We start from the raw sequence: 18,081 nt of genomic DNA, 5'->3' as shown, positions 1-18,081 counted from the left end.
TAATTGGCCATCTAATCATGTTGTTCAAGATTTATTAAGAGGGTCTAAATATCACCAGAATCTCAGAATGTTACTACATTTAGTATGTCCTCCAGATTGTCTTGAGTACCATTGGACTTTGCATTTAGAAGAAAACGGTTCATTAGTCAATATGGCTCATACCCCAACATTCAAAAACAAAGCAACATGAAGACTTGGGAGGACTCAATATTTGATTCTAGCTCATAGCCTAGAATCAAATATTGAGTCCTCCCAAGTCTTCAGGTTTTTCCACCCTCATCACTTAATTTCAGCAGCCTCAATTATGACACCCCAACCCCCTGCCTTTTTTGTACAAATGTTGATATGCAATACTGTGGTTCAGGCCAACTTCAGTGGACTAGGAATCATCTTAAAGGTTTCTTTCGAAGTAGGTAAAAACAGATGACACACACACACACACACACACACAGAGGGACGTCTTAGGTGATAGATAAAGATATGTTTATTGACACATATCCATCAGTGCGGCCTCCAATACAATTTAACATGCAATTCAACCAAGACAAAACAGATCATAGTTCCAGTGCTTAATTAACTGAACACATATGTAAAAACCATGTTGGATAATTCGGGAGGTATTCATGATCTCGTTTCATATATTGTACACTGAAGGAGACGGTTTAAAGGGGAAGGTGGGAAAGTGAACTGCTTTTATATATTTTGAGATTAGAGAAAAGTAGGTCGTCATGCCTTCATCATGTTGCATCATGCAGAATGCTTAATAATGAACTCGAACTTTGGTTGACAACGTTTAATGCGATAGAGTGGATTGTTCGAATAAAATCATGACGCGGTAGATATGTTTCTTTTATGTTTTCAAAGGATGATTATAGTTAATATTTGTCTTGTTTTTGGAGAGAAACACAAACAGATATGGCAGTAAAATCGTTATCCAAAAGGCACTAGGTGAGCCAAATGCTACACCTGTTTAGTCTTCTACAAATAACTTACAATTCAAACAGTGCAGTTTTACATTTGTTAACTTAATGTTTTCCTTTTTGAACCATTTATCTATGAATCAAATGTAAGGCAATACATTACAAAAAAGATAAACAAAACATATTACAGAAACAATGTACCCAATGAACACACACAAAAAAGACTTTTCAATGGTTTCTATGACATTTTATATCTCCTGATGCCATTATGATGGTATTCCTATGGCTTGGAGCCTCCAAAAACAATAATAATGATAATGACAAATGCGATAATATTATGCATAGACTGTAATGATCTTGCATGCTCCTCGAAAAGGAAACCCCTCAAAGCTCACAGTACCCAATACTTTGCCCCAAACAGATTTCTTTTTCATTCAGACTTTGAGGGAGAGAATAAGGCAACCAGAGTCCATCAGAGGAAGGCATCAAAGTCCATTTAAGTGGAAATACTTTGCAAATCAGAATGATTGTCCCCAAAGACTTCTTACAGTTAATTCCCCAAAATGTACCCTTTCACCATGGAATCAAGCTATGGTCCCAATCCCAGAAGTTCCGAGTCCAAACAGAGAGACATGGGCTTGTGAGCAGCTTATTGTTTCCTTCCCATGTTGTAAATAAAAGAAAAAGAAGTAGAAAAAAAAGACGTCCAAGCGTTCTTCTGGGAAGTCATGGGGTGGAGCAGTGTTATTGAGAGGACAGGGCAGAAAAGAAGGCCTTAAAATGTCCACGATGCCTCGTGATGGGTGAATCCTGAATTTCAGCACCAATTACTGTCTGTTTTGTTTAATTAAATTGTGAAATGTAACTTTAAGGTTAATTCCAAATTTTGTTTACAATTTTTTTGTTTAATATGTATAATGTTTTTTTTGTTGTTTTTTTCTGAGAGGAAAACAAAAAGTCCCAATTCAATCCAATGGCTGAGATGGTTAGCTGGAAGAAAGAAGAAAAAGAAATGTCCAGTGTATGTTTTGTAAGGTTTTGTAATGAAGTTTGAATTTGGGATCGTATGGTTACTATAGTGCTTTTCATGTTGTGATCCAAAATTCAACACACATCTCAAGTTAGATAACCCAGACGAATCTCACGAAAAATGTACAGGTCAACTTTTCACCCCCAAAATCAAGAAGAAAAAAATTATGAAATTATATTTTGCTTAAATGAAGCCCATATTTGGTACTATTAAACATTTTGCACTGTAAGATCATTTTCATGACAGTTAAGTACATTTTCCCCACCCCCCAAATTCTAATTCACAAGTTTGTTTTCTGAAATACATCGATGTATTATTATGTTACTTAAAAATGATTGTAATACAATTATTTTGTATTTAAATTTGCATAAATTAAAGGCAGTACAACAAATAATGCCATGTTTTACCATGCAAATATATTATAACTTTTTTCACAATAATGAGAATTATTATTAATTTTTTGCATTATGGTAATGAGAATGACTATTTATTATCAAAATAATCTTACAATGCAATTTTTTTTTGGTCCTAAAAATAGGCTTTAAACAATTACAATAAAAATGAATATATATATATAGATATATAGATAGATATGACATATATATATATGAATTTCTTCTTTTTTCTGATAAGGATTGAGGGTGAAATATGAGCCGACCGTATTCTTGACAGGTTTCGTGAAATTAACCCATGTCCCTTAATTTGATACCAAAGTATATAAACAAGGAAGTAACATCTACATCACATTACATCTTGATTCATGTTTTGAGTTTATGTTGACATTACTTTAGACTCCATTTGTAGTGAAAATATGAGCTCCACAATGGCAAATGGAAACCTGAACTTGTGGTATTTTTGACAAATGAGTGCAAATGTGCAGATTTGAAGAGCGTTGGGTTGAATGCCAATTGACAATTTGGGGGTGCACAAGAGCACATTTTCTTACAGACCAAAATGGAAGAATACAGACTAAAAAAAATCTGTTTTAAAGCCAAGCCTGCAGTAGTCTACAGTAACTTCCCTTTTAATGGTCCCAAAGATGGTTAAGTTGTTTAAGGACAGAATGTGCCATTCTGGTGCACAAAACCCCAGAGTAAACAGAAAAAAGCCATCCCACAAGAGGACAAGTCACCACAGTCAACCTCAACCTTAAACACTGTTAATGAATGCACTAGACAAACATGGAAGAACGACTAGACTGAAGACACCATGAGAAAATTAAGGTCTGGAGCAGCTGCATGTTGTTGTCAGCATGTACTGGATGTTGTGTCAGCAGCTTGGAGAATGGACTGCGCCCTGCTACAAGACAACAGCAGATAAAGAGCCAGTCATGACACTACCTCCCCTACAGCCTGCGCTCTCATGGCCTTCATGATCTCAATTATAAATCTCTAAATCTATAACTGCAAGGGTTAAAGGGTGAACCTCACTAAACATGTCAGAGTCACACTTAACTTAAAAAAAGCTTTATATTATATTGTTAAATATTTTTTTTTCCCAAGATGGAAATAAATACATTTTGACATGAAGAGATATACATAGTGTCAAATTTCAGCACTTTCAAAATCTGTGATTAACTACAAAATTCTGTGATAAATCACAATTAAAAAATTGTATCGAATGACAGCACTAATTCTATTGAAATCAATAGAAATTCAAGGCAGAAAAATAAAAACCAACACGATTTATAAATTAGGGCTGTTATTTAACGGGTTAATTCAGTGCGATTACTTATATAAACTATAATGCGTTAAAATCTTTAATGTAATTAATCATGTCCACAGACCGTAATAAGGAAGCTATATCTACTATATGAGCAATTAAAGATTGAAGTACCACCTGTTTTCTCCAGGGGGCAGCAAGCGAAACACCAACCGTATAGGCAATGCACAGCTTACAGAGAACAAACCACACTTACCGACAGCAGGCAGCACAAGAAAAGAAATGCGTTCAAACATAGCACGATGGAGCGCAAATCAGAACTCAGGGGATCTCAAGACTTGTTTTTTTAAAGTTTCAAACTACATTCAACTTAACATTCAACTTTGCGACCTTTCTCTTTAAATATTTATATATGCTATTAATTTGATAAATTAATTAGTATACAATGCAATTAAGTCTATTAAGCATTTCAATCGATTGGGAAGGCCTGGGTAAACTCAGCGAGTATTGACACTGGCCACCACCCCTGGAGTCACGAGTTGGAATCCAGTGTGTCTGAGACTTGTCCTCCGCCACATGAATTGTGGTGAGTAACTGCGCCACCATGAGGACCTACTTAATAGTGGGAATTGGGCATTCCAAATTGGGAGAAAAGGGGATTAAAAAATTAAATAAAAAATGTAATCGATTGGCAACCCTAATATAAATAATTTTTTAATTTAAATTGTATTAAATTATTATAATACAATTATATTCCTTTCCACATTAAAGATTCGATTTGATTCTGATTCATATGGGTTTTTAAATATAAAGTCAAATCGAGATTTTATCGAAACGTGAATCTCATTTTGTTAATCAAACCTAATCTTGAGAACCATATCATCCCATCCCTAGTGATTAGATTTAAATGTTTCTATTTCTGTTGTTATTGATCAACATCTGATGGTAAAGAAGAGAAAGACATTTTTACATGGATCTTGTCTTTGGACACACTACACGGAACTTTTAAATTCGACGAGTCAAACCAAACTTTTACACAACAAATTAGAATTATTTTTTCCATTAAAGTAATGAGAATTCGGAGAAAAATGGGGTTCATTTTCTTTGATCAAAATATAATTTATAATTTCTTTCTTTAGATTTTGGGGTGAAATATGACCCGGACATGTTCTTGACAGGTTTTGTGAGATTTACCCATTTATTTAACCAGTTAATGCTCACTGGTTAACTGGGTTAATATACTAAACTGCAATGAAAACGTCTCTCTTGCTAAAGCAAGTAGTGTGTGATGCATAACCTGATTTCAGATGAGAGTGGTACTGCACGGTTGTAGTTACCTTGGCTTGCCTGGGTTGTTTTTGGGGTTCTTGCGGAAAGACTGGTTTGCTACGGAGCGAGTGGACATGGTGCGTGGAGATGCCCTCGAAAAGTTTGAAGGTGGAGTCTTAGGGATCTTCTTGCCGAGATGCCCGATCCATTTCTTCTGCTCATCTTGAGACAAAGCCAGAAGCAGCATGTCTCGAGCTGACGTAACATCGTAATTCACTGAGGGTTAAGAACAAAATGAAATATGAGTATATTTTAAATCAGGCACTTTCACATATACAAGCTTTGCCATTACATTTAGCCAATTTTTTTTGTTTTAAATGTCACGTGTAAGCAAGTCCGGCATATCAGCGATGGAAATTTGCCAGATTAAGGAGTTGTAATATTGCTGGAAATATTTTGTTTCGATGCCATGTGTGAACAAAGCCATTATACAAATGCTTTGTGCAAGCACACACAAGGTTAGGTATGCTGTCAAAGGAAGTGGTTCGCCCAACAACAGACTACTATATTTGCAGTAAAGCTGGTTAACCATAATTTCTGGAAAATTACATAAGAGTGTTTCAACATCACATAGCTGGTGAAGTGTGATTGGTAACAATACAGTGGTTTATGTAAGATTTACTTATTTAGATTGAAAATCTTATGTCAATAATTTTCAAGAAACACTTGCCTATAAAACAAGAATCAAAGTGAAAGCAAAATTCTGTAATTCTATAAATCACATGGATTGCACTACAAACCTGATGGATTTAAAGGATCCTAATGTAATTGAGAAAAGAACAAACATCTGTTTCTGCTGGTGTCTCACCTTTGCAGGGGGCGATAACATCCTCCTTCTTGTCCAGATGGTCTTTGTGGCACTTGACATGGCATCTGCGGCATTCCAGGGCTGGCGGGGGCTTGAACACGTGCCACAGCGGTTTGGAGCAAGCCTCACAGTTAGAGGGGAAATGGTAGAGGGTGGGGATGAACTCGTGACCTTTGTGGGGCAAGCAATTGGCTTTATCGCCCTGAGGAACGCTCTCCATCTCTGCTTCTTTCCTACACTCCCCTTCATTGGCATAAAGGATCTGAGGAACAAAAAATACATTTTTCATTTTGCTTCATCAGTGGAATATAAAAGATGTTAAGAACAGTGTACCAGGTGCTCTTTTCCATACAGTGAAAACATAGTGACCAGGAATGTGAAGCTGAAACAAGAACATTAAAGCACCCTAAAATAATCCATACAATGTGCGCTATAAACCAAATCTTCTACAACAGCTTTGTATGATGAACAGACCGAAATCAAGAATGTTTTACTGAAAATCTTCCCCTCCACCACAGCTCTAATATGTCTTAGTCTTATGTGAATGTTAACAGTTGAAGTCAGAAGTTAACATGCACCTTAGCCAAATACATTCAAACTCAGTATTTCACAATTTCTGACATTTAATCGTAGAAAACATTCCCTGTCTTAGGTCAGTTAGGATCACTACTTTATTTTAAGAATGTGAAATCTTAATAATAGAAGAGAGAATTATTTATTTCAGATTTTATTTCCTTCATCACATTCCCAGTGGGAAGTTTAAATACACATTGGTAGTATTTGGTAGCATTGCCTTTAAATTGTTTAACTTGGGTCAACATTTTTTGGTTTGTAGCCTTCCACAAGCTTCTTACAATAAGTTTCTGGAATTTTGGCCCATTCCTTCAGACAGAACTGGTGTAACTGCTTCGGGTTTATAGGCCTCATTGCTCGCACACTCTTTTTCAGTTCTGCCCTTAAATGTTCTATTGGATTGAGGTCAGGGCTTTGTGATGTCCACTCCAATACCTTGACTTTGTTGTCCTTAAGCCATTTTGCCACAACTTTGGAGGTATGCTTGGGGTCATCGTCCATTTGGAGGACCCATTTGCGACCAATCTTTAACTTCCTGACTGATATCTTGAGATGTTGCTTCAATATATCTTCCTCATGATGCCATCTATTTTGTGAAGTGCACCAGTCCCTCCTGCAGCAAAGCACACCCACAACATGATGCTGCCACCCCCATGCTTCACAGTTGGGATGGTGTTCTTCAGCTTGCAAGCTTCACCCTTTTTCCACCAAACATAACGATGGTCATTATGGCCAGAAAGTTAGACATTTCTCCAAAAGATATTTGTCCACATTTGCACTTACAAACTGTAGTTTCCCTTTTTTAATGGCAGTTTTGGTGCAGTGGCTTATTCCTTGCTGAGCAGCCTTTCAGGTTATGTTGATATATGACTTGTTTTACTGTAGATATAGATACTTGTCTACCGGTTTCCTCCAGCATCTTCACAAGGTTCTTTGCTGTTGTTCTGGGATTGATTTGCTCTTTTCGCACCAAACTACATTCATCTCTAGGAGACAAAATGTGTCTCCTCCCTCAGTGGTATGATGGCTACGTGGTCCCATGGTGTTTATACAGCATACTATTGTACAGATGAGTGAGGTAACTTTTTTAGGCATTTGGAAATTGCTCCCAAGGATGAACCTGTTTGTGGAGGTCCAAATTTTTTATTTTTTTCTGAGGTGTTGGCTGATTTCTTTAGATTTTTCCATGATGTCATACAAAGAGGCACTGAGTTTGAAAGTAGGCCTTAAAATACATCCACAGGTACACATTCAGTACACCTCCTATCAGAAGCTAATTGTCTAATTGTCTAAAGGCTTGACATCATTTTCTGGAATTTTCCAAGCTGCTTAAAGGCACAGTTAACTTAGTGATGTAAACTTCTGACCCACTGGAACTGTGATATAGTCAATTAAATGTTAAACAGTCTGTCTGCAAACAATTGTGGGAAAATTACTCATGTCATGCACAAAGCAGATATCCTAAACAACTTGCCAAAACTATAGTTTGCTAATAGTAAATCTGTGGAGAGGTAAAAAAAAATGAGTTTTAATGACTTCAACCTAAGTGTATGTAAACTTCTGACTTCAATTGTAAATATGCCATATGAAAATGTTTCGTGGCAGATTTGACATCAAGGATTCTGAACGCTACAGTTTCTCTTGTGAAATTTTAATAAGATCTAAGAGCTACAGCAGAGTGGAAGATTTTCAGTGAATAACAACTTGCACTAAGCTATAGCATGACTTCAGAAGACTTGAAATATAGCGTACAAGATGTGTGGACTACTTTTATGATGTTTTATTTCATTTGTAGAGCTTGACAGCAAAACTCCTGTTTTATTGTGTAAAAAAAGAGCAGTGTAAAAATTCTTAGAAGAATTTCCTTCTGTGTTCCACCAAGGATAGAAAGTCGGAAGGGTTTGAACAACATGAGGATGAATAAATAATTATCAATGATGTGAATTGTTCTTTTTTTGTGTCAGGATCTTTTAAATTATTAAAAAATACATTTAAAATGCCATTCACACAAAACAATTACTTGAATAAACCTCTACTACGATGAACATGAGTTCAAAATCATTTTGATATATTGGATTCAAAGTTAAAATGTCTAAGTGTTGTAACCATCACCAGACAGTAAACAATCCAAATTGTATTAAAATCTGAAACTGGTTTGAAAAAAAAAAAAAAAAAAAAAAATGGAATATGTAGTTTAAAATAATCTTTTATTGATATTTCTTTAAAAACAAAAGCAGTGAAACTATTCAGTCAGTTGGTCTAACCAACATGAAGGTGGCCATTTTGTTGTCATCAAAAAAATATTTTTATTAATATTTAGGATCCTCAAGACCCTCAAAAAAATTAAATAAAGATATTGACATTTTTATAAGAAATAGGTAATACGGAGTAACCCTGTGAAACTTTGTTTAATTTCACTCAAAATGAAAAAAATGATTCAAAAAATCATACCTTTAAATATATGTTTGTATACATTTATGAAATTAATGATTAAGTTGTGTACGCTCAAATTTTTTTAAGGTGCAAGGAAAGTATTTTTTTTTTTACTTGGTCACACCACCTGACATTTTTTATCTCTCTCTCTCTCTCTATATATATACTTACTATACATATATTTATTTATAAATTTTTAAGACAATGCTATAAATATTTGTCAAAAATGTATGCAACCAACATGGACACAAAAATGTAATTCTCAAAACTTGATACGTGGGTTTTAAACTAGATTTTTAAAAGATTTTCTCTTTTTAAAAAGATTCCTCAGGTAATCTTATTTGTCATCTTGTTGAAAAGGGCAGTGGTGGCTCAGCGGTTAAGGCTCTGGGTTACTGACCACAAGGTCAGGGGTTCAAGCCCCAACACCACCAAGACACCCCTGTTGGGCCCTTGAACCTATCTGCTCCAGGGGTGCTGTATCATGGCTGACCCTGCACTCTGACCCCAGGTTAGCTGGGATATGTGAAAAATAAATAATTTCACCATGTATATGCAGAAATGTATGTATAATGTGTGACAATTGATCAATTTATTTATTTATTAAAACAACTAACCTGAAATATTCTGGGAATTTCATCTGTCTCAGCTCGATACACGTCGCCTTGTGTGACAGGACGTACATGAAACAGTTTGCTGTTTGCAAAAGTGTTAACGTGTTAGAAAAGAAAACATTTCGTTTTATTGTTCAGCTTCAATTTGAAGAAAACTGACATGAAAACATTTTAGATATTCATCAGAATACTTACTCAATATCTAGTACCATAGAGGGGTTGGACTGCTCCTTGTCTTGCTCATCATTATAAAACAGTATTTTCTTACTGCTTACAACAACATACTGACGGAAACAAAAACACATGTTTTTTTTTTGTTTTAAAGGCAGTAAACTTCTTTAAGCAGAACCACAATTCTTCATGTATTGCAAAAATCTCACCTGCTTCTTCCAGCCATATCTTTTAATGTTGGGCTTATTAGGTATTGAGAGCCAACCTTCAAGCCTTGATTCTGAAGACAAATGAATAAGTATTAAAAAAACAAGCCAGATTACATAAAACAAACTCTTGAAATAGACATGCAGTAAATGTAAAGATATCTGGGAACAGAAACTAAAGTCGACACACAATGCATAAACATCAAATAGCTTTTACGAACATGCGTAAACCAGGTACACCTTAAAACAACTGCCTCACAAAGTTGTAGTCTTATCATCCCATGCTGTTGCTTTGACTTGAGCACACTTAAAACCCAATGAATGTTTTGTTTTTCTTGCGGTATAACGGTATTAGTGACCAAAATAATATGCATCGTATTAGTTATTTAATTAATTTTGTTATATTTATAAGGTTAGTTCAAAAGCAATTTGAACTATCATGTCGTTCCAAACCTGTATGACACTGACGGTTTTTCTTCCAGCGTACAAAAATAAAAAATAGATTTTAGGCAGAATGTTACAGACTTACAGCCTCTGTTAACATTCACTTTCATAGTAGGAAAAAAACGATGAAAATGAATGGTTACTGATGCTAACCTCTCTTTCCACAGAAAATATAGAGTTAAAAGGGTTTGGAGTGACATGAGGGTGAGTATATGATGAATTTTCCACTTTTGGGTGAACTATTCCTTTAAGTTAAAGTGACAAGACTGGTTAATGATAAGCGTGTAATGCCAGGAAATGTCAACCAAACATTATTTAACAGACTGTGACACAATTAGGTTAAAATGTTACTGGTTTGAAAGTACACTTTCACACAGTGGTGGTAAGACAGACAGGTAAAAACAGGATATGTTGAAGGATTATTTGGATAAGCATAAGACAAGTATTTTTTACTTATTTCAACTGCTATATTGCAATTTAGTGCAATACGTAATTTACATACAATCACAATTAAATTAAAAGAATGTTAGAAGTTCTATCGACAGCATTTGTGGCATAATGTCAATTACTACAGAAAATAATTGACTTCATTTTGATCAATCGACTAAGTTTGGAAAAACAAGTAAAAAGCTTGTTTACAATAATGCACTTACAATATAAGTCAATGGGGCAAGGCATTATACTGGAATAGTCATTAAAATACACACAGTTTCAAAACAAAACTTAAACACTATACCTGTAAACGTGAATTGTGTGATAAAGTCACTCACTAACTTTATGTGTGAAAAGTCATATCCATTTTTCAACTCATGTAAAGCTGATAAAACCAGAAGCTCATCCACCTAGTACAGTAGTCTTACCACCAAAAGGATCATTTAACAGATCAAATAACACACATTTGTGTAAGAGTTAATATAGCACTTTAACAAACATACAACCTGCACATTTCTGTTTTAAAACCTTCCAGAATATCTTGCCCCATTGATTTGTACCGTAAGGGCATTTCTGCAAAAATGATTTTTGCTTGTTTTTACAATTAGGGCTGGGTGTCGATATAGATTTCTCAATTCTCACGCTCCTGATTCACTTTAATTTTAAGTGTTGCTACGGCGGTTACTTCGTAGCCTGATGTGCACCTCTTCCAAAATGTAACTGTTACAGAACAGAAAATGTAAAAGTTACAGAACTGCTCAAACCAGCCCATCTGGCATCAACAATCATGCCACGGTCCAAATCACTGAGATCACATTTTTCCCCATTCTGATAGTTGATGTGAACATAACCTGAAGCTCTCGACCTGTATCTGCATGATTTTAAGCATTACACTGCTGCCACATGATTGGCCGATTAGATAATCACATGGATGATTGTTGGTGCCAGACGGGCTGGTTTGAGTGTTTCTGTAACTGCTGATCTCCTGGGATTTTCACACAGAACAGTCTCTAGAATTTTCTCCGAATGGTGCCAAAAACAAAAAGCATCCAGTGAGTGGCAGTTCTGCGGATGGAAATGCCTTGTTGATGAGTGAGGTCAACAGAGAATGGCCAGACTGGTTTGAACTGACAAAGTCTACAGTAACTCAGATAACCACTCTGTACAATTGTGATGAGAAGAATATCATCTCAGAATGCTAATCTGAGGAATGTGGGTTGGTGCTGTTTTGGCGGCACGAGGGGGACCTACACTGTGTACATTGTATCTACATTAGACAGGTGGTTTTAATGTTGTGGCTGATTGGTGTATATTGGGATATTAAGAATCGATATCGGTATCGTTCATATGAAAATAGCGATTTATCTGAAAATCTATAATTTCACCCAGCCCTATTTACAAATTGAGGGACAAGTCAAAAGATCTTCTGTGGCGTCTCAGGATGTCATAGATGCTTTCAACAGAGCGTGATACAAAAAAATAAATATACAAGTACAAATAATTTTTATTTAATCCAGAACATTCCTTTAAGGCAACACTGTCCTATGCAGTTATAAATACTCAGAGTAGTTTCTTTCTGAGGTATCACCAAAACAAGATGCATCCATACAAAGAACGAAAAGCAAATAGACAAAATGGTGTAAAAAATAAAAAATAAACCACAATCCAGGCATGATGGGAATGATCACAATGACCAGGTTACTCACAGAAGAAAAAGAATAGAAGATACAAAGATAAGGAGGAACCGACTAGACATGAAGGAGAACAAGAGATGAGAGAGAGAGAGGACTATTAACATAGGCAATGGCAATGTACAGCACCAGGCCGTCAAGTTCCGGAGAACTTTTGGAAAAGTGCATTACAGTAAGCTATAAGAGCTCTTTGTATCTTTATAAAGACGGTTATATAAAATGTTATAAAAATACACCATAACCACTTGACCCTAGTTTTAGGCGTTTAACAACCAGTTAAAGGGTTAGTTCACTTAAAAATGACATTTTCGTATTGACTCACTTTAAAGCATTCCAGATGTGTATGACTTTCCTTCGGCAGAACCGAAGTGAAGATTTTTTATAAATACATTTCAGCCTTTTATGTCCATAAAATGTAAGTGAATTTTTGCCATTAGAAAAAGCATCAGTGACATAAGTGCAATGGCGCGTTCACGCGAACAGTCTGAAATGCGCACTTTGTATGCAACAGAAGAATAAATGTCAAATCGTGCTGTCAGTCGATTACATTTTTTAAGCACGATTAATTGCATACTTTTTTTTTTTGTTAATCACGATTATCATAGATTTTGAAAGTGCTGAAATTTGACTATCTATCTATATATATATATATATATATATATATATATATATACACACACACACCTGATTCCTTGCTTTCCTACAGCAATCATGAAGCTGCATTCATGATTTGCATCAGGGCGGCAACACCAGCGTTGAGTGCCACTTTGAACTCGCCATGCGGCGTAAAAAAAACATTTTAATTATCGAACCAACCTATCGGTTTGCTTCAGAAGACATTAATCGACTGGAGTTGTGTGGATTATTTTATGCTGCCTAAATATGATATTTTGACCATCAAATAGCCAGCAGTCTAATGGCACCCATTCACTTGCATTGTATGGACAAAAAGAGCTGAAATGTGCTAATAAACATCTTTATTTTGGTTCTGCTGGAGAATCCACATCTGGGATCAAAATCATGAGAGAATTTAAATTTTTAGGTGAACTAATCCTTTAAAGGTATAGTTCATGCAAAAGTTTAAATTCTGTCCTCAATTACTTGTGTCGTTCCAATCCTAGATTAATTTCTTCCATGAAAAGAGGGTACATGATGACAATTTTAAATTTTGTCTGAACTATCCCTTTAAGGCCTATTCACACTCAGTCTGACAACAGCATCCAAGAAACTAATGGCGACTTATACTTACTAGGTGAACAGGCTTTGCTTAAGCCCAAAGTATACATTTTGTATACAAGCGCTTAGCTAATGCATGCATTTGAACGCGAGCCTTTCAAATTATCCTCCATTTGACTGTGTGCACAAACACAGATGGTTGATGCATGCATGCTATGACTGCTATGAGATACTGGACTATTTCTCCTCAGGAGTTTAGACACATAAAGATGTCTTTATATTCTTCAGACTGGAGTTATAAAAATGCAAGTATCTCCTGACATTGCACACACGCTCTTGATGTGCACATACACCGTTGTTGTTTCCACATTTGTCTATTACATCTTCTAGCACTTCTTCATGATCGGAAAGGCTCAAATGTGAGTGTTGCCACCTTGTGGACCCACTTATTCATGCAAATAATTCCAAACGCTTGCACATTCTGCACTTTAAAAGCCTCACGGTTAGAAAAATTGGGCGTGCAATCAGTGCTCGAACCCTCTGATGATGACGAAATTTGCTTCATGCATCCTGTACCATCTGACTGAAGTATACTTTGGCCTTTAGTTCACCTACAAATCATAACTAAATACAGTGAAGTTTTGTTCTGCCAATCAGTTTGTTTGGTGATATTTCTCCTGTTCGCACACATCTCTGAATTTCTTTACCTAAGAGAACTCGGCTGGTCAAAGAGCATTGATGATTGGTTGAAACTAATTGTGGGTGTGGTTTGGATGTCCATCCATCTTCAAACGCTTATCCGAAGTCGGGTCGTTGGGTTTTCAGCAGGAAACCGATGGAGTGCGTACTCCAGGTAGGGAATGAGGTTTTGCCCCAAGTGAAGGAGTTAAAAGTACCTCGGGGTCTTGTTCACGAGTGAGGGGACAATGGAGCGGGAGATTGGCCGGAGAATCGGGGCAGTGGGGGCGGTATTGCACTCGCTCTATCACACCGTTGTCACGAAAAGAGAGCTGAGCCGGAAGGCAAAGCTCTCGATCTACCGGTCAATTTTTGTTCCTCCCCTCCCCTATGGTCATGAAGGCTGGATCATGACCGAAAGAACTAGGTCGAGAGTACAAGTGGCCGAAATGGGCTTCCTCAGAAGGGTGGAGGGCTTCTCCCTTAGAGATAGGGTGAGGAGCTCAGTCATCCGCGAGGAGCTCAGAGTAGAGCCGTTGCTCCTTTGCGTCGAAAGGAGTCAGTTGAGGTGGTTTGGGCATCTGGTAAGGATGCCCCCTGGCCGCCTCCCTAGGGAGGTGTTTCAGGCACGTCTAGCTGGGAGGAGGCCTCGGGGAAGACCCAGGATTAGGTGGAGAGATTACATCTCCACACTGGCCTGGGAACACCTTGGGGTCCCCCAGTCGGAGCTGGTTAATGTGGCTCGGGATAGGGAAGTTTGGGGCCCCCTGCTGGAGCAGCTGCCCCCACGACCCGACTGGTTTGGATGTGACTTTTTTTTATTTAAAATGGCGCAAGCCAGCTGTTACCTAGGTTACTGATGTTAGAATTGATGATTCTTTCGCAAGAGAGTTGACTGCCTTCCGTGACATCACCCTCAATTAACTAATTTTAAATTGACGTCCAGGATAAAAAAAGTTCAGCTTCTTCCATAGTGAAGCGTACAATGGGACTGGTACTTCTTTCTTACTTGGCTCTCTGAAATGCTTTTTTTCTAAATTTTGTGGTAATTTGAGCCATTCTACAGTCAAATATTTCTGTATAACGTACAAGTAGCGCAAGCTTCATGACTGTATAATCACTCTGGTGTCTCTCTCTGAATTTCTATTTATTTGGTAAGTAGCTGTGTAATAAGTGGGATAATGTACAGTCAGGTCATTATTGCAAAACAAACCCCTCCGCTTCTTGAAAATTTGGCATTGAACACAATTTGAATAGTTTTGGATGCATTTAATTTTTTTTTTTACAATTCAAAGAATTAGACTTGGTGTGAATGGGCCTTTACTGTGGCAACAGGAAACAAAGGGAAATTAGGCTATTGTTGTTTTGATGTTTAGGTCATTGAGATGAGTCATCAAAAATACAATGAACGAATGAGATGTAGTGTAATGACATACAGTTGTATATACAGCAAGTGTATACTTGGTGAAATATGGATCAATTAAACAAAAAAAAAAATCCTCAATTTTCATTTTGCAAATGCTCAATGACATCAGAAGTTTTATGAAACAATCACTCATATTTAATATTTAAATTCCTCCCATAAATATGGATGAAAACTAGACCCATGTGTGTCTTATAATTTGTGAATGTATACTTAAAGTTGCTCTTACCGGCGATGTTGCAGTCCATTTCATCTGTCTGCAAGCTCGTTACGCTGGAGCTGTCCATGCGGAGCTGCAGATCGTTCAGTTTCTCACGAAGTTGCTCAATGTCACTCTCTTTACTGTCTAACTGCATTTGCAGCTCATTGCGATACGTGCACTCTTCTGACAATTGCTGCAAACATGATTAAATGGCATCATTTACATGACCACATTTTAAAATTAGCATTGCTTACAAAGCAGTAAAGGATCGATAAATTCTGAGTTTAGGTTTTAGAGTTTTCATTTCATTAAATTTTATTTGGTTTATCATTAACAAATATACAATAACAAATATTCAACTCATCATATACATAACTTTTGATTAAACCAAAGGGTATAGGCTGAAGCTCAAGGCTTATTGACGCCTATCCCTCTCAATTTTTACAACAGTCAAACAGTGCTCAATTCTCTTCTTACAAACACTTGAAACAACAAAGTCATAGATATTAATTACCCAAAACCTATCTATATGAAAGTATCATCTTGTTTCTTAGGAGCCGTTTAAATCCACTTATTGTTTGTGTCAATTTAAGATCTATATGCAAACAATTCCATAAATTCACTCCTCTTACAGAGATATTTCTACATCTAGTATTTATTCGTACCTTCAGTTTTTTGAACAAACATGTTCCTTTTAACTCATACTTACGATAACGTTTCTCAAACATACTCAAAACTTTATCAGGCAGCATTTTATAGTATACTTTATGCATTATCAATATAACCTTGTAATCCAATAAAACATAACATTTTAGAATGTTTAATTTTAAAAATAAATCGTTAGTATGATCCCTATATTGTGATCTTGTAATAATACGTACAGCTCTCTTTTGTAAAATAAAAAGTGGTTGGGTGTATGTCTTATACGTATTACCCCAAATCTCCAGACAATACGTTAAATATGGAACAAATAATGATGCATATAACATAAATAATTCCTTCTTATTTAACAAATTCCCAATCTTATTTAATATCGCAACTGTCTTTGAGATTTTAGATTTTACATAATCAATATGCTTTTTCCACCCCAATTTACAATCTAATATAACACCCAAAAATGTTATTTCATTTACTCTTTCTATTTCCTCCACCCATATTCTTACTTTCACTTCTGTCACTCTATTTTTACCCCAAATCATAAACTTTGTTTTACTCATATTCAGTGACAGCCTATTAATATCAAACCATTTCTTAACCCATTCCATCTCCCTTTCCACATTTCTCACAATGTCTTTTAACTCTTTCCCAGAATAAAAAAAATTGGTATCATCAGCAAAAAGAATAGGCTTGAGAACACATGAGACCCTACAGAGATCATTTAAATATAAAATAAACAATTTTGGTCCCAGGACCGAGCCCTGTGGAACCCCACAAAGAATTTTCAGGGGACTTGACATAATTCCATCAACTGAAACAAATTGTGTTCTATTATTTATATATGAACAAATCCAAGAATATGCAACCCCTCTGACCCCATGCTTAAACAGCTTCTTCAAAAGAATATCATGATTTATAGTGTCGAATGCCTTTTTCAGGTCAATGAAGACACCCAGACTCACTCTCTTATCATCAATAGCCTTGCTTAACTCATCCACTAGTTTCATTATTGCAAGTCCGATTCGACTGCTTGGCCTGAAATCCATACTGCTGCTCAATCAAAATATTATATTTATTAATAAAACTATCCAACCTTTTAACAAACAGTTTTTCCAATATTTTAGAAAACTGTGGAAGAAGTGATACAGGTCTATAATTTGATAAATCATTTTTATTACCTGCTTAAAACAAAGGTATGACCTTTGCTACCTTCATCTGGTCCGGGAATATTCCCGTCCTAAATGAAACATTACATATGTGTGTCAATGGTTTAAGAATTTCTTCTACGGTTTCTTTCACTAAGGACATATCTATGTTATTGCAATCTTGTGATCTCTTACTTTTATAGTTTAAAACCGTTCCCCTCACTTCAGATTCACTAACCTCACTTAGATACAAACTTTGCAGATTGTTTTCAATTAATTCATCCAATCCATTTTTCCCTTTTGGTTCAACAATATCCCTTGCGAGATTCAGTCCCACATTAACAAAAAAATCATTAAATTCTTCAGCCACATCTTGTTTCTTGTCTATGCACATATTATCTTTTATTATAAATTTAGGATATGCAGCTTCATTGACTTTATTTCTTATTAAACCATTTATAACTTTCCACATTCCTTTCATATTTCC

General features: G+C 36.0%; 1 protein-coding gene across 2 annotated transcripts in view; it reads right to left on the bottom strand.

Moving 5' to 3' along the window:
• Positions 1 to 468: 468 nt before the first annotated feature.
• Positions 469 to 18,081, bottom strand: part of LOC127649785 (rho-associated protein kinase 1-like) — a 90,018-nt gene continuing 72,405 nt past the window's right edge. The window contains exons 27-33 of one of the 2 annotated variants that reach the window (XM_052135017.1): positions 15,820 to 15,985; positions 9,750 to 9,820; positions 9,565 to 9,653; positions 9,373 to 9,451; positions 5,750 to 6,011; positions 4,950 to 5,157; positions 469 to 3,249 (exon numbers count right to left, since the gene is read on the bottom strand). In XM_052135017.1, coding sequence (XP_051990977.1) covers positions 3,198 to 3,249; positions 4,950 to 5,157; positions 5,750 to 6,011; positions 9,373 to 9,451; positions 9,565 to 9,653; positions 9,750 to 9,820; positions 15,820 to 15,985 — 927 coding nt within the window. In that variant the 3' untranslated portion in view covers positions 469 to 3,197. The remainder of the gene's footprint in view (positions 3,250 to 4,949; positions 5,158 to 5,749; positions 6,012 to 9,372; positions 9,452 to 9,564; positions 9,654 to 9,749; positions 9,821 to 15,819; positions 15,986 to 18,081) is intronic. The other variant, XM_052135018.1, reaches the window with a different exon arrangement.

Source organism: Xyrauchen texanus, chromosome 9 (assembly GCF_025860055.1).
Source record: "Xyrauchen texanus isolate HMW12.3.18 chromosome 9, RBS_HiC_50CHRs, whole genome shotgun sequence".
NCBI classification, from domain to species: domain Eukaryota; kingdom Metazoa; phylum Chordata; class Actinopteri; order Cypriniformes; family Catostomidae; genus Xyrauchen; species Xyrauchen texanus.
The sequence above is the reverse complement of the archived record's forward strand: the minus strand, read 5'-3'. Positions and strand labels throughout refer to the sequence as shown.